Here is a 24,032-nt window from a genome sequence, read left to right on the forward strand (position 1 = left end):
GGTGGAGGCAGAAGTGACCTCCAAGAAGGGGAGGAGGGATTTTACTTTCCTCCTGATCCTTCTGTGCCAGAGCACCAGAGCCATCTGACCCCACCAGCCTTTACCGACCTTGGCTGAGGTGTCTTAAACAAAAAACACCCCAACTGAGCTCACAGGGAAGGGCAATGGCTTGGGTAGAAATGGGGATTAGGAATAAGAGAAAAACAGCAAACGGCTACATGCAAAATAGGCAAAGTAAGAATATAATCCTACTGGATTTATAGGAGAGATATTGGCACATACCAGGAACATTTCAAGCCAAATGTATGACAGCATTCCTTACACCCCTCCCACCCACTGCCATACCCCAGCTTATTGCAAAGCCCTTTGGCTTCCCCAGGCTTAGAGCTACGTTTTATTGTTCAAACAGGTCAACAATTGCAATCAGATGTTGACTGCAGGCAAGGCACAAACACGATGATGTGTTAATGTACTGCACCCCTTGGATGGAGTTTCTGCAGGGCTGCTGCTGTGAAAGGTCCTGTGCAGGGTGGCAGCTGGGCTGGCACCTCCCAAGGCCGCCTCGGAAATCCAGGAAGCCCATCAGTGTTGTGCCATGAATCCAGTGTGAGATCAGTAAATGGGCTCTGGTGTTAAAGTATGAACTCCATTTCTGGAAATCATTGTGGGAGGAGGGCTCTCACACCAACTCTGCTTCGGTTTGTCATAAAATCATAGAATCGTTTGGGTTGGAAGAGACCTTTAAGATCATCAAGTCCAACCCAGCGCTGCCAACTCCACCACTCCACCACATTCCTGGGTTTTTAAGGCTGCTTTAGAAAGATGCTGCTGCCACCTCCAAGTGCTCTTTTAACAAGAATTGAGCTGGAGTGGGATACAGATGATGGCATCTTTGTAAGACAGGCTGGGAGAGGATCCTACAGGTGTATCTGTGTGCAGCTGACTGCAAAGCCAACCTTCACCGTGCTGGGGGGCAGCTAAACAGTACAAAGACTCTGGCTAGTGCCTACAACAAAGACATCCAGAACACGTGGCACTGAAGTAATTCTGTTTATTTCACACCAGGGGAGAGTGCAGCTAAGCTATGCAGATACCTTCCCAATGGATGGGATCGTTTTGCTCCAATATAAATTTCCACACGCTCAGAACTGTTCATTGTCAGGGGGTGCCTGTGGAGCTGCTGCTCCCTCCCAGCTCCAGCACAGCAAGAACAACCTTCCCCAAAAGCACTCTCAGAACATCCCTCTCCCCAAGCAGAAGCTCCCCCCTCCCCACAGCCTGCCCAGGCACACACAGAGATCCCAAACAGAGCCTGGCACGCTCTTCCCAGACAGGAATTTTCTACTGTTGTGTCACTGACCACAGACCTGGCAAGGCATTGTTCAGGTGTTAACATCCCCGTGCTTTATTTTGCAACCTGACCAGGACAAGACCCATCATTTCTTGGTTTGTTAGCACACTGAGAACTCTGAGGTGCCAGAATTTTACTGCCAAATGACCTTTTACACCAATCATAGCAATTAAACAGTTGGCTTGGATTTAACCAAATCCCAGTCTCAGTCCAGTATTACACAGATGCATAATGTACCACTTACAGCTTCACTCCTTTCTCTTAATTTTCATGCTGTTGGGTTTGCTTTGTATTTTTGTTTCGACTTCAGAAACCTTATTAAAACCTTATTAACCTTATTATGGAAAAAATAAATTTATTATTCAACATACTCAATTTGTTCAAAATGGAATGATCCTCTTTTTTTTTTTTTTGGCTTTCATTTACAACTGGTTCCATTCAGTTTGACTGTTTTTTATCTTTTTCTATTTATAACCAGCACCAAGAAGAAAATTACCATGGATACAGTACATATGCAAATCAGCTAATGGAAAAATATATACATTTCACTCTGTAATGAGAAAACTTAAATGATATTATTGCCATGGAGAATATATCCCTGTATTATAATAAAATATCAAGCAATAATCGACTGCTAAGATTCTTTTCCACCGACAAAAAAATAGCACCATACATGAGATAGTGAGAATCTACACTCAATAACACAATTGTGCAACTAGAAATGTACAGTACATTAGTAACAGTACAGAGTATTGTTTACAATATGGAAATACCACCACTGTAATCAAAAGAGCATCAATCTCTTATGAACAACTAAGAAAAGTATTGTCATAGATACATTGAAACAAACAGCTTTTCTTTTCACCAGAATGTGGGAACTGAGGGCAGAGCATAGCTGTGACTTCATTGTAAAGCTCCTATAAAGTGATAAAAACCAGAAGTGCAGGAATATTGAACAGAATTAAATTTTTTTGTTATCATTTTTCTGGCTGTTATGTGATGGGATGGTTGTCACCGTGTGAAGTAAGAGGACTGAATAAAACGGAGCTGTGTTGTGCCATCAGTTCTTAATCAACACTGAGGGGTTTGATTATAAAAAAAAAAAAGGTTGATGCATGCTAATCTGTGAGCTGTGAGAGAGCAAGTGAAGTGGTTTTTTCTCAGTGCTTATACAGTTGAAAAAAATCCTGGTAAATGCCTGTTTCCTTAGGTAGGACCCAGAACTTGGACCCAAGTGTCCTTTGGAACCCAGCAGATTGGGTCAGGCCACAGGTCTAACCAGCCTAGCACCCTGTTCTGGACAGTGGCCAGTAGTGAATTATTACTGAAAAATACAAAACCTAAAATCCTTCCTGTCCTATGTCCTACCTTTTGCCTAGAGAGGGTCACACACCAGAAGGAAAACGTTCCCTGCTGTGGAGAAGCACCTTTGATTCCCAGCAATGATAATTCACACAATTCTGCCAAGGTAACAGAGAAAATGTTGCCCGTGAGAAGAAAAACAGCAAATTCCAAACCGAGTGAGGGGGGTCAGGGGACTCAGGGGTGGCTGTGGGGGCAGGGAGGCAGCAAGGACAGACCCAGTGTCACTGCAGGCTAAGGGGGGAACACCACTGTGAGTTACAAACATAAACCAGGTCCTCTGGGCTCTGTCTGAGCTCTTGGAACTTTCTCATTAGCAGCTCTCCTACCTGTTAATTTGCCTAATTGAATATCACCTGGTATTGTCTAAATCTTCCCTGTCACCCCTTCCAGCAATTCTCCCTTGACTACTTGCTAAGTACTTACACAATCTCTGGGCTAGGCAACAGGGTGGGAAGAACAGAAAAAGGAGCTTTAATCCTGATTACAAATTGCCCAAAAAAATCCAGTATAACAAAAACCAAGCTGGAATCATTTCCCTGATGGAGAAAATCATCTGAGGCATTGGAAAGCAGATCTGTTTTAGACAGGCACTTGAGGAAAAAAGGTGTGCAAACGTGCCCTCATGCATCAGGCCATCGCTGGTGCACACACACTCATTTGCACTAGCAAGCACAGATGTAAATGTGAAGCCCACACAGGGTTAGTCTGTTAAGGAACATCATCTCCCTGTGCTTGAAAAATTTAGCCCTTAATAAAATGCTAATAGGTTATTCCAGTGAGGTCCTGGATATGGAAAGAACTGTACTAAGCAAAAAATTGCTTTTAAGACATGTGAGGAACTCAAAGTCTTTATCCTTCCTTGCATGGACAAAAAGAGACAACAGCAACAAAGACAACCTGGGGCCAGGTGTGAGCTGCAAGCCAGCCTGGCCCAGGGGCTGCGGAGTAGCTGGGCTTGGTTCTGCGCTCAGCTCCAAGGGTCAAACAGGCCCACGCAGTTCCAGAGCCAGTACAAAGCTGCAATTATCCAAAGGGCTCTGCTCCTGCCACGAGGAGGGGGCTGAAACTCAACCATGGCCTTGTGGCCCGGCAAGGGAAATGATGCTTGTTGGAGCAAGATGTGATAGGGAGACACTGACGTGTGTGACAACGGAGGGGACAAGCCCTGCCCTGGGCAGAGCTCCTGTTTCAAGTCTCTCATCACAGAGAGGAGTCTGATTTAAAGTGCAGAGACATGGCAGAGAGTATTGTGTGTGCAGCACCTGTAAATGCTCTGATAGCACCAAACCTGACAGCACCACAGAAGTGAGACAGGGAGCATTCAAAGACAGCGAGGAAATTCCCAGCCCCTGGAAGCAATGGAAGCCTGAGCCCTCTGGCTTCCCACAAGCTCCAGGTTACACTTTGAATGTCTTGCATCCCTGGCTACTTCTGGTTACTCCAAAAGCTACATAAGCCAGCTGTATAAAAGAGCCCAGAGATAGGAAACACCTGTTCTGCTCCCCACTACATCCTTTTCATAAAGATTGTTCCAAATTCAGTTTCGGTTCCAACCGTATCCAGTTTCACAGTCCTCTTATAAGAACCAACAGTCTCATTATCTGATTGACTTCTAAAAATTGGAGAGAGCTTAGGCCAAGCAATCCCTCAGTGAGCTCTGCTGGATGAAATGATTTCTGGCTTCTCCCATCTCATGTAAATGGTTCTTGTTTAAAAGTAACTATCTACGGCTGTTAATAAGCTTCCATTTCATTAAGCTCAGAGAAAAATCAGGTTTCATAAAAGAAACGCTATTATTCTGGGGGAAAGATAGAGAGGATTGTTTTTAAAATTAGAAGGAAAAGCACTCCCTATTAGTGGCTATAAAAATATGACTCGGAATGTTGGATATAATTATACTGAGTTTTCTGTAGGAAATTCAGAGATGTCCATCCTCTGCTATCAGTTTTTCACAAGCTTTTAAAGAAAATCCTCTCTTTAAAGTAAGCCTTTCATTTATGCATGTCCCTCCAAGCCCACTCTGCAGAGGGATAACTGCTGGGAATTGAAAACAACAGATAAAAGCCAAGATTAAAAGATTAAGTAACGTCTCTACCTTTGCTGAATTATTTTGCCAGAGGCCTTCCTCCGTGGAGGTACCCATAGCCTTATCCAACGCAATCACTTTGCAACTCTTGTCCTTTTCTTTAATGGTAGCAAGCCATCCAGTGGCTGGTGATTTAATATATTAAAAAAGCATTAATGAACAATGTGAGGATGTCAAAATATTCAGAAATTATTGGCTCCTTGAGATGACCCTTTCTGTGTGGCTTTTTTTTTAAGGTGGATGAGCGGATGACTTTGGTATCCAGTCTGTAGGACTCATTTCAAGTCTCATTAGGTGTGCTTTGGGATCCACCACACTGTAGCAACTCATGAAGTTCCAGTACTCAGACCTACTAGTCTGTGATTTACATACCAACAGCTGGAAGACTCTAAGGAGTGGCCCAGGTTCATTAACTCTTCTGCTGCATCTTGTTTGCATAAAAGTCTCTGCAGGTCTGGCAGCAGCGCTGGTACCACCGCATGTCCTGGCACAGGTTCTTCTCACGGATCACCCTGCAGTACACTGTCCACTGGTCCCCCGTGCACTTGTAGGTCAGGGCAGCTTGGGAGGAGACAAGAAAGGTGAAACTGCCAGGTTAGCCAGGGAACAGCACTGCAGGTGTAGCCAAAAGCCCTGCACCTGAGGGGGGAGAGGCCAGGCTCGCTGCCGGCACTGGAGAGCAGGTGACGTTCTCTCGACCAAAATATCGGGCTCTTGGAAGTACTTCCTTCCTACCCTGGACATGAACGGGGAGTGAAAAGCTCCTCACGTTGCACCTATTTTGTCCTAGAGGCAAGCAGGCCTGGATGAACTGAACATCCAAAGACTCAGTCCAGATTTAAGGCCATGAACTCCCACCACAGTCAATAGGGATGGAGATGAATAAATCACACACCTGGCAAGAACACCTGAGACAGACCTGATGAATCTGAGATGGGAGAGTTCACACAATAGAAACTAAGCCACAAACAAGGCCAGGACTAACATTTCAGAGGTCCAACGTCCCTCACAGTTTGTGAAGGAACACAGGAAAGAAGTGACAGAATAAATCCCTCAGAATGAACACAGACATAGAAGTCAGGTGAGGTGAACTCCACGCTTAGGTTTTTTTGGAAATGTTATCCAAGACAAAAAACCATTCTGAAGTAGGGACATGGTAGCATGGAGTTTGTAGACTACTGGAATTTTTTTCTGCCTTTTTTTTTTTCTCTGATGCTCCCATTGCAGAAAACAGAGAATTCTGTTTAAAGATAATCCAATTAGAATTGTTTATAAGCAAAAAGAGCAAAACACTGAATGATATGTCTTTCTACTAATATCAAATATCATTGTTTCTGGCCCTGGTGATTCCAAGCCTGGTTTAGAAACAAAAGCATCCCAAATTGCTTGCAGATTACTTTCAGCAGGGACTTGAGCCTCCTCAGTCTTCTAAACACATGAGCATTTTATTGCTTTGTCCTAAAATGTGAATTAGGATGGATTTCTTGTCTCATCAGTGTTTCAAGGGCTTACTTCTCAAATGAAATGTTTTCCTTTCATGGTGCTCTTACTGCTAAAATATCTGGGAAGTACTCTCATACCAGAAGAGGTTAGCAGCCCCTCAGCATGAGTGCATTTGCAAGAATGAAAGTCCCCATTTTCTCTTAAAACATCTGGTAAACTTTTGGGGAACAAATTTCAGTTCAGAAGCTTCAAGTCCAGTCCTAGTTTAAGTGTTATTTAATACTGAACAGCACTATTAGAAAATGGTTCTCTCTTATTTAGCAGCTCTGTGTGTTTTCATGTATGTGAGAGGTTTCTCAGCCTGTAAGATCAGCTCAGCTGTGACAGAGGAGGCTGCTCTTTCTGGTAACCTCTTCTTGTTTACAACCCAGCCCCTTGTATCAAAAGGGGACAGGAGGCACCCATGAGGCTGTGTCAGTGTAGCTGATGCCTTAATTTAGCTTCATCTTACTGGTGATGATGTGTGAAAAGTAGAGAAATGAACTTGGTTCTTTGAGCTGTGGTGGAACACACAGGGCTGAAGTTTGGAAAAATATATTTTTAGTATATTTATATTTTTATCCCCTTATAAATGAGATCCCCACAAATTTGTAGGAACAGAGGCATTCTTAACTAGTGGCAAGTCTTAAGCACAGTGTTACGGTGTGCAAGGAAACAGATGGTTATCACTATATTCCCATCTCAGCCAGGGACACAAGGAATGCAGGGAGGGTGAGGAGGAGGACAGTGACAGAAAATCACAGGGTTTACAGGAAGAGGCTGGATGATCTCTTGCCCCCCTGGGCAAAACAATCCATCAGACCACCTGTCAGGGTCATGTATTTTCTTGGGGCACAATGAATAAATGATCCTACATCACATTCTCTGCAGCCCAGGCAGCGTGTGGAGGGGTCTGTGATGGAGAAAGATGCACCTGCCAGCTCCCTCACCTCTGTGATCAATCAATCAATCAGACAATCGATCCAATCAATCACCCACCATTTGTGTGCTCCTGCTGCTCTCTCAGCTCCATCCTCAGCCAAGGACTCCAGCTGGGCACAGCCTGAGGCAGGGCTCAGACAGGACCTACCCACACCAGAGCTTTAGTCTGGAGTATGGCTCAGCCTCTCCCCATTTCTGGCCCCGGACAATCACTGCAGCCCTCACTGGGCACCCTGGGCAGCTGGCACCTTCCCCCCAGGCCCCTGACTCACCCAGCCTGGGCGAGGTGATGGTGTTGACGTTGATCTTGTCGTTGCAGACCTCCTGGTGGCACTGCCTGTAGGCCGGGGGCTTGGCCAGGGTCGGGCACTCGCTGCCGTGGCGCCCGGTGACTTTGTGCATGCACTGCACCACCCGTGACTGCAGCCCCTTGCCGCACGTCGAGGAGCACTGCAGGAGAGAGCACACTGAGCACACAGCTTGCCATGTCACATGCACAGCAAAAATCACTGCCAGGGCAGAGGGTGCAGCCACCGTGGTGCTGGGGGCTCACAGCCGGGTCATCGTGGCAGCCAGGGACCCCCCGTGGGGCTGCTGTGTTGTCCAGGACGGTTTTGCAGCTCCAGGGAGTGCTGTGAGCAGAGGAACTCTCCTGGCACAGGGAAGGAACCTGTTGTCTTTCTGCCCTGTGTTCACCTACTCTGACTGCCCCCTGTGGATGCCCATGAGGTTCAGGCAGACAAAAATGCATTTCCCCCCCAACAGTCATGATGAGACAAAGCTGAAGAATGTGTAATGCTCAGTTATGGACCAGCAGCTTCCACCTCCCTCTCTGTGAGGGACCTGGTGGTACTTGGTTTAAAAGCCCTCTCCAAGACCTGGATGGTCCAGCAAGGCTTCCTCCACAGACAGGATGAGCACAGCCAGGCACTGACATAAGATAAATCCCAGGATTACAGCGGAGGCTGGCAGCTCCTGCGTGCCCAGACCTCTGAGGAGCTCTGCTCTGGAGAGAACACAGCAGGTATTCCAGTATTCACTCCCATCTAGCCCTGCTAACTGTCTGGCACTTGCCTGTCCTCCTGGGAGCAATTGGAAATTGCACTCATGAGTTTTGGCTGCTATTAGCCAGGAGGCCCAGCCTGTTCATGTGCTCTTTTGTTGTCAGACAATCAGAGTCCCTCCCTCTCCCTCCCTCTTCCTCTGGCCCAGTCACTTGTGATTTACAATGTCCTACTTGCACGCTGTTCAATTTTAATAAAGCAAACACAGTGAGCACAGGGAGGTGCAGCAGCTGGAGTCAATAAAAGAACCTTGTATTTAACATAAAGAAACAATGGCTTGCAAGACTTGGGTAAGATTCCTGTTTCTGCTAAAGCCACACACAAGCAAACGATGGGGGAGAGGAGGAGGTGAGGGAAAGCCCAGGAGGTATCAACAGAACGATGTAAAAAAGGGTCATGTTTTCTCTCCTCTGCTGCTTCTCACCAAAGTCAGGGCATTGGAGCTTTCTCCCTGAAAAACACCATCACCTCAGAGAGGTAATTCTCCAAAGAGAGATGCCAAACACTGGAGATGTTCAGAGGATGGGCATCACTGAGGCTGGACTGCAGTCCATGTACAAATCCTGTGTGTGTGCAGCGTGGATGCTTGTGAGACCCAGATCCACGGGCAGAACACGTGGATGCACACAGGGCTCCACCTCTACATCCAAGGGGGTGAGTACAGCAAAGCTGTGGTCATTTTGGTCTGGAAGCATCACAAGAAACCCCTGTTGTTTGGGGCTTTTTCCTTTACAATCTTCTTATTTCAGTTTAGGTTCAACACACCAGTTTAAGACAGATATTTTTACACTTGGATTTTTCAGGTGTTGAATTTACATTAAAAAATTGATCACTGTCAAATAATACCTCAGCAATGGTTACAGTATTTAGAGTTATGCTGAATGAACCCTTTTCCTGCCCTCCAGTGAGTGATTCCAAAAATCAGGAATAAAGTCCCTGATTTTAATCCCCTTCACAATCTGAATTTATGCAGTGAGATCCGGGCATTACATTAGAAACGTAACTCAGCTCTTTCCCAGCACTAGTGCCCTCAGTGACTTCCACCAGCCTGGAAGCCAGTCAGGCATGGCCACTGGATTTAAAGTGAACTATTTTCATCCTGATAAATGCAACTCTTAGGCCCTTCCACTTCACCAGCCAAATGCAACCTTTAATCCTCAGGATTTCAGTGGCACTTTTAGTCTTCACAGTGCTTTACTAATCTTAATCCTCCCCAAACTCTTTGCTTTGGGAGGGGAATTGCACATCCATTTTGCAAACAGAATGGCTGTTATCACAGTGGCATTAAATAACTCAGGCCATGGGCTTCCTTCACATGATTGTGACAGTGAGTCTGAAACCTCTGTCTGGCTTTTAAGCACTGCCTGTGCTCTTAACAGGGAGGACATGGGGAGAAGGAAGGGAAAAAAGGACAAACCCAGCATTTTTCTCATGAGGTGAATTAGGTTTTCAGATACCAACACACAAACACTCACCTACCTTTGTCTGTGTTCCTGTCTCCGCATTTGTTAACCAGCAAGGAGGGCAAGCAATAAACTTTTTTCCACAGACACTGCCAACTCCAATCCTCAGACAAATAACAGCAGAGCTTTTGCCTGAAGCAGTTTTATTCCTTCTCCTGGGAGACTGGGATCATCACCTATGCTATGCAATTAGTTTTTCACAGCCAGCAAGACAGATTTTAACATCTTTCTTGAACTCTTTAGGGCTTGGCAGCTAAAGGAAGGTTGGACATCTGGCTTATTTTAAGACGAAATTTTCAACTCAGTACTTGGATAGTTTCTTTCCTAGGAATTTCAATAGGAAATAGGAATAGATACAAAATACATACAAAGGGGGAATTGTTACTCACGCTGCACTATGAGAAGAGGACCTCATTAAAAAAGGCATAAAAATCAAACTCCAACTGCACAGCAAATTCCCATAAATACCTTCTCTCCTTCTTTGGACAGCTAAATGCATTGCTATGGACTCTCTGTTCCCAAATGTTTGTGGAGCAAGGAACCATATCCACAGAGCAATTTTCAGGGCTGGATTCACCAGAGAAGACCCACCAGCAATCTGCCTCCTCTGAGAAGCTGGGGCTGGGACAAGGGATTGAGCAGAGATGCTGGTGCCAAACAAAGAAGTGGATTTTCCCTTCCACCAGGCACTGCCAGTGGTGTCACTATCACAAAAATGCAAAATGCACAGTGTTTAACCAAAATGCCTTAAACTGACAATACAAGCACTGAAAACTGGAAATCCACCCCCATGCAAAGATCAAAGGGTTGCTCAGCACTGTAAAATAGAGGTGGTTAATGAACAGCTACAAAAAGTGAAGCTAATGAGAGCCCCTGTAACTCCCAGCTCAAACACTGCTTAGGAAGGCAAAAGCAAGACAAAAATGCCTCCATTCACATTCTTTGGCAGTAACATGCAAGCCAGTGGGGATATCCAGAAGGAAATAAACTCACAAATTTTCAAGGCAGCAGCTGCATTCAACAGCTTAAAGAAGATTTACTCACTGAAAAACTCTAACCTTAGGAGCAAGCTCTGAGTTTTCAACTGGAATGCTATTTCCACCTTAGGACACTGATATGAAAGCCTGAAATCTAGCAAAGGCGCTGACAGATGTCTAATTGCTTTGAAAGCAAATGCCTCAGGAGAACATCAGGTATTAAAATAGAACAAATTTATAGAAAGTGCTGAGATCTGTCAGGGCCTTCCTCAACTCCTGGTCTACAAAAGGTATCCAGACAAAGAGAGGGGAATGAGAATGACTTGAGCCAGGGCAGGGATGCTGTTGGACAGCACAGCAGAGAGTCCAAAGAATCCCTCTGTTGAGGCTTAATGGGGGCAGAAAAAGTTCAGATTTACCAGCACAGAGACAGGTCCAGGGCTGAATGGGATAATGGATCATTGCTGAGGGCTCCTGGGAGGCTGGGATACATTTCAGACCCCAGGACACCTTCAGAAATGTCACTTATCTAACCTCCAAGGGACAGATGTAAGTTTGTTTTGTTTTTTTCTTTGGAAGAGACTTTTTCCAGCAGAAGCAGAAGGTCACAGCATCCCTCCAGCCAATCCTGAGCACACTGCAGCAAGGAGAGGGCTGATCCGTCAGAGGGAGATCCAGCTCTAGATGACTGTCATAACTGCAGGCAAGATGGGGTTTTCTCTTTGTTCATCAGTCTGCAGTCATCTGACGTTTAAAGACACTGGTTTGTCCCCAGTTTGCTGAAGTTGCTGAAGCCAAGGATAACACCATGGCTAAAGCTCCAATATTGAGAGATAGAGTCATGCTTTACTGACTTCAGAGTTCAAGTATTCAAGGCGTTAGGGTAGAGTGTTTTTCCCCTCGGGGGTCTTATTTCTTGCCTCTATGAAAGTCAGAAAGAAAGCAAGACAAGTTCCTATTAAAAACATTCTAACACAGCATCTGAGATGAATGACAAAGGTCCTGTAATTGCTCCCTTCCCGGGACCTTAATAGCACACACATGTGTGCTCTGAAAGCCAGTGCTCCACACACCTTCACATCAGGCTTTTTATGAGGATCACTAATTTAAACTCCATAGTTGTAGCTGAAAAGCAGCGTGCAATACGCTTCCATAAACACCAGGTCAACTTTCACCATGGCATTGTGCTAAAGAAAGAAGTATCTGTCTTTTCACTGATAAGATCTAATTAGCCCAAAGCAAACTGTAAGCTGTTTTTCAAGCTTCCTTGTTCTTTTCTTTTCTTTTTTTTTTTTTTTTTCCTTCTTTTTGAACCCCAGATCTGTAAAAGAACATATCTGGTCTTGCTTACAACAATCTTTCATTTGGAAACTTTTGTGAAATGACTGATTTGTTTAATTTAGCCAAGAAGAAAAAAATGCATACCCTTCTGACTCAGTATGGGAAGAAACAATAAATTATGGCAGCAAATGCTCGTGGCTGATGTGACAGTATCTTAGCAGGAAAAGAGAAGCAATTTTTGCAAACTGCCTACAGCTGTACTTTCAAACTGCACGACCCCAAGGAACAAGACCTGACCAGCACATCCAGCATGTCTCACTGCATAATTAAGCTTGGCTTTGCTATTCTGAAAAGTTCCATTGTGTACAGAGAGTTCAGAGATTAAAGGCTGAACACATGAATATTCTGGGTTGTGACAGTGCCCCTAAAGTACTTGTGCAGTGGAGCCCAGGTGGATGCTGATGAGAAAATGCCATTTAATCCTAAATTCCAATCAGGCAGAATTTACTTCTCATGAGGTTTCTGTTTCAATAGCAGGGACAAGCAGAGCTGTGAGGTGATACAGTGCTGCCCACAGGAGATCATATTCTAGCAGGTCACCTAGTGCACTTGTGCTATGCTTGGACCTGTGGCAGAAGGTGGAAATATTCCAGAGCTTATTCCACCAGGACAACTGCAAGGACCTGATGGTGAAAAACACCTAATGCAAAAAGCATCATCAAGGTAATTTTAAATAGCCTCAGTATTAGTGGACAGCCATGGGATCACAGAACTCAGGTCAGGCGGGATGCTGGAGAATCCCCCCTGCTCCTACAGCACTGTGTGCTGCTCGTGCTGAGCCAGGCTCAGGAGCTCTATTCCCACCCTGACTCCTGCCCCAGGTATTATCCTGAGAGAATATCCTGGGAACTGAAGCCCCACTGAATGCATTATTTGTCACTGTTAGTCATCAGTTAATGATCAATTCTCCCCCAATGCAATTTATTAAAGAAAGTAATTAAACTAAAGACTCCTTTTGGGATTTTTTAACTTCAGGAAGAGGCTGCTCATCTCTCATTCAGTCCTGCCTGAGCATTTTCTAGATATGGAGCTACCCAGCTCTGACATGTGTGATGCTGGCTGACACGGTTTCATCTCTTTCCACAGTCAGCCACCTCCTTAAAGGTGTTCTGGGAGATTGTCACCTTAATGCCTTGGTAGTCATAAATCTCAAAAGGTTATTGAAAAGACTGTGAAATTACATCAGTCCCTGCTAGCAGTACACACTGTGTGCTGTAAGTATTCAAGGGGAAAATCCTCTTCAGACAGGTACTACAGAGTTTAAATGGTGAATTGCTACTCCCCATATTTTCAAAAACATGATCCTGGACACTGCAACATCTCAGAGTAACTCAGAGAAAATGAATGCCAATACTTGAACAGGCTAGTCTTTCACTCTTTGTTCTTTTTCACTTTAAAAAACAAGAGTAAAAAAATCACAATGTAATTTCATTCCAATCCACAGGTCTTGGAGGAAGGCTTTAACTCTCCATCAAAAAAAACGCATTTAATGGACCAGGCTTTTAAATAAAAATATTAAAAAAGAGAAGTTACTCTTCCAGTTAGTAGGATCACTGGAGGCTGTATTGGAATATGAGACAGTAACCCTGTGGCAGAGCATGCTCCACTTCAAACAAAACACTGATTAATTTGATCTTTTTGCAGGCACATTCTCCTTTACTATGGAACCTCCACAATAATTTGTACTGTGGATGTTCCCAGAAACTCCAGGGGACATGAGCTGTGCAATTCGTTGTGCAAACAAGGAGCGGTTTGAAAGGCACAAACAGGACTTGGCCTCTGGAGCCTGCAGGGCCCAGGGGAAGGACACGGCCAGCACTGCAGTCACCATCTCTTCCCTTTCCATGCCCAGTTCCCAACCAGAGCTGCACCACTGGGGCTGGCTCTTAGCCCAAGCCTAGGCACAGGCTTGACCTTGTTTTAGTCCTATTATGCAACATTTTCACCTCTGCCCACAGCTAAAGACATTCCACAGGTGTGGGGACAGACAATCACAGAGCAAAAGGGAGGGATTCATCTACTGAACCAGCCTGGTTCAAATTCAAGAGTGCCCCTGGTTGGTAAAACCAATTTTGGGCCATTTGATCTCGTCTCCTGTAGGGAGGGGCTGTTTTGAGATTTAGCTGTTGGCAAGGAAGGCTCTGGTTTGCACATCAGTGATCGTGTGCCAGAGCCACAAACCACAGGGAAGCAGAACTCAGAGCAGTCCATGGGGCAGGACTTGGGTTTAGGACAGATGCTCTGGCTCCTGGCCATGTCTAGGACCACAGCAGCAGGGAATTTGACTACTAAAGCTTGTTGGGTCCTCTCCTGTCCCACCCAGCTCCATCACCTTCTGGAGAACAACTGATGTGCATCAGTGAGGCCTGTGGACAACCTTCCAGTGCTGCTGAAGGCGCGTGAGCAGCCATAAATCACAAAGTTGTTCAGTGGCAGGGAAGGGTCTGTCAGCTCTAACGGGCCCCTGCAGTTTTAAGCTACCACCTCTCCTGCAGAGTTTTCTCTCAATCCAACAAGGAAAGTTATTTTCTCCAAGGTAGAAGAAGAAGAACTTAGTTCTGACCTTTATGAAGAATAACCAAGTTGTCCACAGCTTATCATAAACAGATGTCAGGTCAAGCCATGAATTTGTAATGAATGTTAGAACAAAGGGCAGTTTTGCTTCTATATTTATAACAGCTTCGAATACACCTCTCAAACCACAGCTGCCATTGATTTACTCTTCTTATTATGTAATATGAATTAATCATTAAAAGTGAAGCACATAGAGGATTTTGTTGATGTTCCCAATCATTTGGAGCTTGGAAAATATGCCTTTCTGGCACTGGGAGATTGTAGAGTATTTTTGAAAAAAAAAAAAAAGCAAAAAAAAAAGCCCCAAAACCCAACATGTTTTTTGGTGTACTGCGAGGCTGGGGGTTTATCTCTCAGAGAATAAGACCTCCTGTAATCCTGCCAAAACAATTAATTTGCAATTACAAGTCCTTGTTACCACCCACTGTGATGAATGACTGCTGATCTCCAGTGTGAAGCACCTCAATGTCTGGCACAAAGCCAGTGTTTTTCTAATAGGAAATTAGATTCTTTTTTTTCTCTCCCTACTGTTAATGCCCTCCTGGGATGAGAACCCATCTCCAGCATTTCACAGGCTCAGCAAGTTCTGTAAATGAATTGGGAACTCTTGATGCTCAGGGAGGGCAGGTGGCTACGGGTGATTTTTCAGATGTGCTTTATCACTATCGACACTATTTGGCAACAAGAATATTGTTTAACATCACACTTTGCCAAGCTGAACCTTACTGGTGCTTTCCAGTTTCTTCAGTGTACAATCTCTCTGAATCCAGTTGAAGTTGTGCCAGGTGGTTATACAAGATGTGAAGTGGTAGAAATAGATTTTTCCTCTACTTTCTCTGCTAGTTGAAGCTCAGCTTGACGTGTCACAAATTTGCTTTCTCCTGAGAGCACAAATCTGTGATGGTTCCTACCCAAGACCCAAAGATTCTGCACAGCCCACCAGGTCAGACCCTGCTCTGCATGGCATTGGCATAAAACTGCATTAACTCAAGTGCCTGAATTAATCTGGGTTTACCCTCATGTAAGAGAGACTGATATCTGACCCAGTGTGCTGAGTGAGATCCTTGGCCCGTGGCCAGTGGGTTGTAGGGAAGAATGAAAGACAGTTACCCTGGATTTACACCGGGTTATCTGAGATTAATACAGGCCTTAGTATTTACAGAGCACCTACTGTAACTGCAAAGAAAAAAATATGGCAAAGCCAACATGCTACAAGGCCTCTATGTGTCTTTCTTCTTCGAAAAATCTTTTCATTGGGCTAGGTAATATAATAGGTTAATGAGCTAAATTGTTGCCCGAGGGACAGAAGTTGCATATTTAAACTTCCACTCACAGAGCTGAAAATGCCCCTTGTGAAAGTCAGAGGTAACGATGAAGCTTGTGTGTCTGGCTTGTAATTCCACCTTTCCTGATACAACACCAGTGAAATGGAGAATAGTCAGAAAAAACGAAACTGGGAGCCCTGAACCATTCTGTGCTATTGGCTCCAAATACAGAACTTCAGTCAGGACAGAATTTGAGGCATGTGAAATAGAGAAACAATTAAGTAAAACTGGAAATACAGAAAAATCCATAAAAATCTTGTGGAGAACTGCTCCTGTTATATAACCTTGCCTCCTTTACTATACCTTAGAAGAGTCCAAAGGACAACTGGAGGAAAGGAACTCAAAAAATATTGCCTTGGTCTGTACAGAATTGAAGAATTATTAAGGCTGGGAAAGACCTCCAAGGACAAGTCCAACCTTTGTCCAAACACCACCTTGCCCACTAAACCCTAGTGGTTGTGGAGAGCAATAAGTTCTTCCCTGGGCCATTTTCTCCTGCCACATCACTGCTGGAGCAGAAGAGGAGAGAGTTGAGGACAGAGGGGGAGCTTTGGGTGGCTAAAAAGCAGCCCCTGGTGCTGCTCACCTTCCAGCACAAGATCTGTGTCACCACCACAACTCGCCAACACGTCCAGCTCCCTGCATCATCTGGGACACATTTCCAGTGACTCCAATGCCAAGTCCAAGTCCCGGAGCTGCTCCTTCCAGCACAGCCTGGAGCAGGGAATGGTGTGGAGCTGGGCTGTGTGTCCTGCTCAGCTCCCCAGAGAGCCACACACATAAAGACATGCTCTGTTCTTGCAGGAATGTAATCCTCAATGTAAAGTTTGTCAGCAAAAATATAATTCACCATGAAAGAATGAACTACTGTCTTGCTAAAGCATCAAGAGGCACAATTTCAGCAGTCTGGGAGTCTGAGGCAAGTGTTGGGAAACTGAGCAACCTGTGTTTGTTCCTCTGACCAGCACAATTACAACAAAAATGTAAAAATGCTTCCAGTGCTAGAACATTTAACAGCTTGGATTTCAAACAAGGAGGAACTATTTCAAAGTAGAACGAGTGTATGAGATGTTTGTTTCTTTAACTGAATGCAAACTGGATGTGGAATTTCCTCTTGGAAGAAATGACTGAATGGGAGATGGCTTGGACTCCCTTTTGTATATTGCATCATGTACAAAAAAGGATGATATCACGAATTGCAATTCTGAAGAATCCAGGCAAAAAATTAAATAACTATTTCAGGTTAACACCTTCAGTGGGTCTTGCATTGTACAATTCACGTTTCTATTAGGTTTGAAGACTCTGGGGCCAGGAACAGTTTAGTCATGAAACTCGTATCACCAATGCTGAGTTAAATGCTAAAAATAATACTTATATCCCTTTAAGATAATGGGTTTAAAAGAGAAGTGGCAGCAGTGCAGAGAAGCTGCAAGTTTAGTAGCAGTGGTAACAGGTCTGGTAAACAGAACCACTCTCTGTCTTTAGAATTCCAGTTCAGTCTGGTAATCTCAAGCAGTGGGCTAACAAAGGCAAACTCAGAGCCATTTAAAATAACTTTACAAACCTGGCCTTCTGTGTTTGCAAAGTGAACTAGATATATCAGTTCCTTGTGCAACGCTTGAAACATGCTGCAAATATATTAAGAACACACAAACATGACAGCCAGGACTGTGTTGCTGAATCTGTTCAATTGGGTCCAAATGCTTTCCACAGCTACAGGACACAGCAAGCACCAGCTGCAAATAAACCCGACAGAAAATGGGATAAAATCCCTCTTCTTTCAAGCATGGATAATGGTTACAGAGCTGTTGCTAAGGCCAGTGGGTGAGGTTTGGCTGGTGGGTGCAGGGCTTGGATCAGCACAGCCTCATCTCCAGCCCTCACCTCTTCTACATAGGACCTGAGAAGTTAAAATCACAATTTGTCTGGGGTAGGTGTGGAGGTTTTACTGCTGCTGGGAGCTCCTTAGGGAGCTGATCCATCTCCTCATGCACAGAGTCCATGTATTCTACAAATACTGCCACTACTAACACAAAAACAACACTTCATACCACCCAAACAGCCTGCTCTATTTACAAGTTGTATCTGGACTTGACTTTTTAAATGAGGTTTTCCCTCTCTCTTACATGACTTCCCGGCATCTTCAAAGAGGATCTTGGTTTGGGAAATTAAGGATCAGAGGCCAAGTCACCAGGCAAGCTGTTTACACAGAAAGCATCAAAGCCCATTATTTTAATCTGTGATAATTACCACTGTTAGTTAAATCGTGCTTCCCTGACGGTTCTCAACAATAAGCAACAAATGCACAACACATTAATTGCACAAAGTTGTTGCTTGTTCTGAGATCAATTTGTACCAACAGGAAAATGTTTCCATCTTAGCCAGCACAAAGCTCTCTCACAGTGACTTTTATAGGGCCGGGAACAAATGTTTTACAGTGGAATTTTGCCCTGGAAGGATGAATTTTAAAGAGTTCACTATAATCTAATTGCTACAGACTCTGTGTTTCTCCTCAAAGGAGGAACTCTTTTAAGCCAGAGTTGCTGATAGCTGTAAAGGCTCCCCTCCTAAGTCCAAGCCTTGTATTAAAGCTTCTGGATCCTCATGATGAAAATCCTTCACTTAGGATTTGTGAAGAATTGAATTCCACACCAAACATTTCAGCTATCTGGGTTTCTGGAACAATACGTTTTCTTCTAAGAATTGTACCTACCCTTTTCTAGCAATCTCAACCCCTCTACTCAGAGAATAAGAATCTGTGTGACCTAAGTGTCCAGTCAGAATTAACCAATATGTCTAGAATTTTAAATGCTCATTACAAACCAAATCTAAGTCCAAGAACATCCTGCTGGCCTCACACAGGGTGAAATTCCTGGGAAGCAGAGCCCTGGCACAAGCTCTCTGCAGACAGAAGCAGGCCACATATACAGCACACAGGCTCTTGTGCCCTCGTGCACAGGGATGATCCTGATCCTGAGTTAAGAATCACAAATAACAAGTGATTTTGCACTGATCCTGCCCTGCTCACATGCAGACATTAAACCCATCAAACAACACTGTTTACTGTGACCCATATAAGATTGCAGCCCTCCCAGCAGTGAGCCAACGTCTTTATCAGATTGGAACTGTTCACACAACACTGAACTTTCAACCCATGTAATTGGTGAACACACAGTTATTTCATATTCCTCCCTATCAAGAGAATCTGGGTCCATTTGCATGCCAAAATGTTTTGGCGTTCCACAAACAAACAAGTAAATAATGTTATTTCACCTGTTAACACATGGGGACTGTTTGTTTTGGCCAGCTTGCACAGACTCTGAGTGCCAGGTTATGAATAAAATAATGTTCAATAATGTAAACGTCCTGTGACATAAACTCCTGGCTCAGCATAAATACAGACACTCTGTATGTGGCAGGTTCTTCCTGCATTCTCCAGCACTGACACCATTAAATTCATGTATCTATGACAGAGTATATACATAATTGTAATTCCTAAAAAAAAAATGCAATCACAGATAAGCCAATTTGCCCATCCGGGGCCTCTGCTTCACTGGATTTTGCTTGCTGGAGTTTTGGTTTTTGGAAAGCAAAGTGCAACTACTGTATCCCAGTGGTTTCTGCACATGCCGTACATTCCAGAACAGAAAGTAGGTTTTCTGTTTAAAGAACAGCACAGTTAGAAAGATAAGATAAAACCAAACTGGAATATAATATTGCTGGGAAATGTTAGTCCTTTATGCAAACACCAAGTCAGTAATGTAAAGGATGCTTTCTGAACAACTGGCAAGGGTTGAGTTTCTCACACTGCCAGGCCTCCATCCCAAGCAAAACCTTGTATTACTTTAAGATCAGAATGCAAATACAGAGCAGACTCTGCTCTGGTTTCATCCACTGCATTCAGGAACTAATTCCACTGATGTCACTGGAGAAACAAAGTTCAGACAGGCCTAAGTGAAGGTAAGCTCCAGCCCTGATGGTTTTGGCTCTGCCTTTAAACTCAAGCCTTTCTTTCATTTCAGGTGGTTGGAATGAGCCTAGAACTGGACAAAGTTAAACTTTGCTTCCTAAATATTTACTCTGCAAATGAATGCAGGCAGCACACGGGAGCTCAGCACCCTGAACATCTTTGCTCTCAGAAAGAAAACACCACCAAGTGTTTGCTGTTACCTTGGACCAGTCTCCTGTTTTCCACTCGTAACAGCCCGTGTGATCCTCGCACTCCTCCTCGTCTCTCGGCCTGGTGGCTGCATCACATTTGCCTTGGGAGTTTGTGCACGTCACTGTCCTCTTCTGAATTCCCCTGCCACAGTCTGCTGAGCACTGCAAAAAACCAGGGGTTTGGGTTTTGTTACATGGTGCTTAGAAATGATGGCTTTTATGTTGGTAACACAGCTCAAAAAGAAAAGCTGGGGTTATGAAAACTGAGGAAAATGATAATCCATAAGATTTTATTACATTAATCTAAACCACTCTTACATGAGTAATTTGAAAAGCATGATGACTGCTTGTGCAATATTTTACTTCTGAAAAATGGCAACTCTGAAAATCAATCCTCTTTGAAAAATGTCAGCTGGCTTTTTGCTACAATTGGTGCCACTAAATCTCGCGTTGAAGAGCTCCTCATTCATACTGAACGACACACTGAGATTCACTGCACAGAACCGCCACATCCCTTGATGTATCATGGGATACATCAAGGGTGATGAATGGTGCTGTTAAATGTAATTTTAAATCACAGTAGCATGAGACCACTGTTACAAACACGTTTCTGTAGTACAGTTTGTGCATATCATGGCAGAGTCACAATTCTCACACGTTCTCATGTGAAACACGCACATCACGTTCACATTTTGATTTGCCATCGCTATCTTAATTCTGAAAATAATAACCGTTTACTGAGAGAGCACAAATTATTCGCAAATGTTTCTGTGCCTGGGCTGCATGGAATTACCACCTAAAGAGCAGGGATATCTGGTCAGACACTTGTTATCTTTGCCAGTGGTTGGAAGTTCTTGTTTAATGAAGAATTTGTCATGATTTTATTGGCTGTATGAGGTGGGAAAAGGACAGTTGCACAAACTGAACCCAAATTTCTGTTTTCAATAACCAGTTTGGTAATAGAGCACCTGCTGTCACAGCCACCTGAGTCCTTGTCACCAGCCCTGAGCACAGCCAGTCTGCCTGCTCCTCATTCTCATGCCACTGCAGTGGTTAAGAGTGAGAAATTGTCTTGCAGAGCCACTGGGGACAGGTGGGTGGAAAAATGATCTATGTACCAGCTGAGATAAAAACTAACCTCCTCTGGCACGTCAAGTTCTCCCCTTCGGGGGGCCAGCAGGGAAAAGACAGTTGATTTGACACTGAATAAATACTGAAGATATGAGATATTCTGTGAGGTCTTTTGAACGTGTTCCAAGAAGCTTCTCCATCCAGGGGGTCTATGCTGGAAACAAGCGTCAGCTTGATATAAATTACATCAAATGGACAAATCTCAGCATGCCTGTCTAACCATCTTAAAAACACAATCCAGGCAGTTCTGACCTGCTGGCCTTGTTAAGGACATGAATGACAAGCGTTTATGAGCTGGCGAGCAAACAGACATGCCTTTAAATACTTCACAGCACTACAAAGTGACTCCTTGAAAATCTGGGAAACCTTCCACTTAATTTACTGTGTGCTGCTCACGGCGTGACCCCCTAACGGATGTAACATCTTTTTAAGGAGCACAATCTATAGTTCTGCTAAGACAGGGGGATGAATTCTTCCCAGCTTTGCAGAATTCCACAAAATGCTTTGCTGGACTGCTCAGAGCATGAGGCTTGCCAGAGATCCCAGGCTGGAGCTCCCTAAATGGTACCTTAAAACCATGAATTTGCCCCAAGTTGGGTAGACTTTCCCAAATTATGTATCATTTTCCTCAGGCCCCAGGGTGGACTCGTTCATCTCAAACTACAAAGCTCAATATATAAAAATCTTTGGAACGGTCCAAATTACTCGAAGTAAATCAAGCTGAAGTGGGAGTATTTTTCACAGTAGGAGAAATCTCTAGGTGGGTTTTACAAGCAAGTCTGGGAAAAACACCAACTGTTTGTTCTTCCCACAGCTTTTAAGTCATTCACAGATTAATACTGCATATACTTTCCTAGACAAAACAGCATGAGCAAGAAGGTTTCCAACAGATCTTTGGTGGTCACATATAAATCACCCTCTTTAAGAGGTTTTTTTCCTTTCCTCAAGTCATCTGTTTTCATGAAGAATTTCTTAATACATAGATTTTACAGAGACTCCACAAATTAATATACACACAGTTTCTGTGTGTCGAGATCATTACATTTTATTTTATTAACAAATTACTTTGTCAGATCCCATGAGGCTTTGCAAAGGAGCAACACAACTTTGCAGTTAAGACACAACTCCTTTATCTGAAGGAAATCCATATTTTTTTCCACTCTAGTTCTCTAACAGTAGAAACATTCACCTTCTTCTGACAGTCTCTATTTTTATCATTAAAAATGGGTTGAGCAGTACTTTGTCCAAAACAATCTCAAGTGTTTGGCAATACAAGGGGAACTTAATTTTTTCCACAATGAAGATTGCATTGGAATTTGCTGTGAAAACACACATTTTTTGACCAGGGACCAGACATCAGTGCGGTCAACTGCGTTGTATAAGCAAGAAGTTTAAAAAAAAAAAAGATCAGAAAATTGGTTTTTAAAATGATACAATTCGTGATATTTATTCCTCGACATCAGATTAAAATGCTAAGGAATAAAGTGATTACCACTGAAAAAAGTCCTAGGTGTGAGAAGGGGCCACACTGGCTGAGCATCAAACGTGTCCTGGAGTCAGCTGTGCTTCATAACAACAGAAATGGGCCAGAATAACAAATTTAAAATCACAAGTGCACAGTTACAGACACAACAAAAGTAAATAAATGTATCAAAGGAAAAGTAAACCACCTATTGAAAAAATTATCTAAAAATGCTGTGTATTTGCACAGGAATTACATGGTCATGGATATGGAAGATTTCCACTGATCTGTAACTTGACTTACTCGATTCCATAAAAGGGAGACAGAAGTACCTGGGATTGTTAACAAAAGACTCAAGTTAAAAATCCACATGTAAACCAGGCAGGAGTTGCACCCTAATCTCAGCTATAAACAGTTCAGCTGGTTTAGCTATAAGAAATAAAGAGGGCATCAACTCAAAAGGGAATGTCTACGGCACACAAAAGACTTATCAGACAATTCCTAAAACCTTGCTGTGTTTCTGCACATCTATTGTAATGAAAGAACTCAGAAAGAACACGAATGTCATGCACCAGTGAACAGATCCAGCACCCCACTGAAAGGGAACACTGCTCTCACTTAACCATCACCTCTCTTGCCAAACTAAGATTTCCTGTCCAGGAGGTGTACAATGAAATCCCATTGTGTTTGTGAGGAGACACTGTTCCTCAGGATCCCTTCCATCCTGAGCTTCTGTGACTTTCAAGCACATTTCTAACAATAATATTTAGCAAAAGCTCTTTAGCAATGTTTTAAACAGGAGCTCCCTGTTCCAAGTAGAGGTGAATAATGAGGAATCCTTCCCACAGGAAGGGCTGCTGCTGGACAGCCAGGCTGGAATGAGGCTGGTAGAGCTGCAACCCTGCACCCAGACTGAAAGGAGCTCATCACTCAGGTAAGCCCAGCAGAGACAGTATCAAAGTGAACATGGGCATCCTGTAAGGACTGTTACTCTCGGGGTACAGACAAAGTTGCCCTGTACTAGCTGAGTCCTGGTCATGAACTGCAGGCACACCCCCAGATCACTCTGCTGCTAAAGAAAACACAGGGTAACTGTCTAGACCTCCCAGTATTTACATCAGAAATGCATCCATAACTCTTGGGGAAAACTTCTTACCTCTGCAACTACTCTGAGATGCACCTTTTATACAAAATATAACCAGCTTTTTCTTGTTCCTGGAATTATACAAAAGAAGGCTGGATAGGGCCCAAAGACTCTACATTTTCTGCAATATGCAGATGCCTGATAAGCCTGGTATTTCTCCACAC

The 24,032-nt window shown here is 43.8% G+C and overlaps 1 protein-coding gene and 1 long non-coding RNA gene across 2 annotated transcripts in view; both read right to left on the reverse strand.

Annotated features, from left to right (window-relative positions):
- Positions 1-1,037: 1,037 nt before the first annotated feature.
- On the reverse strand, positions 1,038-5,165 carry LOC136296898 (uncharacterized). The gene is made up of 2 exons (XR_010723028.1): positions 4,812-5,165; positions 1,038-2,811 (listed from the first exon to the last, which is right to left on the reverse strand). It is a non-coding gene; the product is annotated as an uncharacterized lncRNA (long non-coding RNA).
- A 16-nt stretch (positions 5,166-5,181) lies between these two features.
- Positions 5,182-24,032, reverse strand: part of ADAMTS17 (ADAM metallopeptidase with thrombospondin type 1 motif 17) — a 151,343-nt gene continuing 132,492 nt past the window's right edge. The window contains exons 22-24 of the mRNA XM_066196414.1: positions 20,141-20,293; positions 7,499-7,676; positions 5,182-5,363 (exon numbers count right to left, since the gene is read on the reverse strand). Coding sequence (XP_066052511.1) covers positions 5,212-5,363; positions 7,499-7,676; positions 20,141-20,293 — 483 coding nt within the window. The 3' untranslated portion in view covers positions 5,182-5,211. The remainder of the gene's footprint in view (positions 5,364-7,498; positions 7,677-20,140; positions 20,294-24,032) is intronic.

The sequence above is a fragment of the Chamaea fasciata genome, unplaced genomic scaffold, assembly GCF_029207755.1.
Source record: "Chamaea fasciata isolate MVZ Bird 193981 ecotype frontalis unplaced genomic scaffold, bChaFas1.0.hap1 SCAF_14, whole genome shotgun sequence".
NCBI classification, from domain to species: domain Eukaryota; kingdom Metazoa; phylum Chordata; class Aves; order Passeriformes; family Sylviidae; genus Chamaea; species Chamaea fasciata.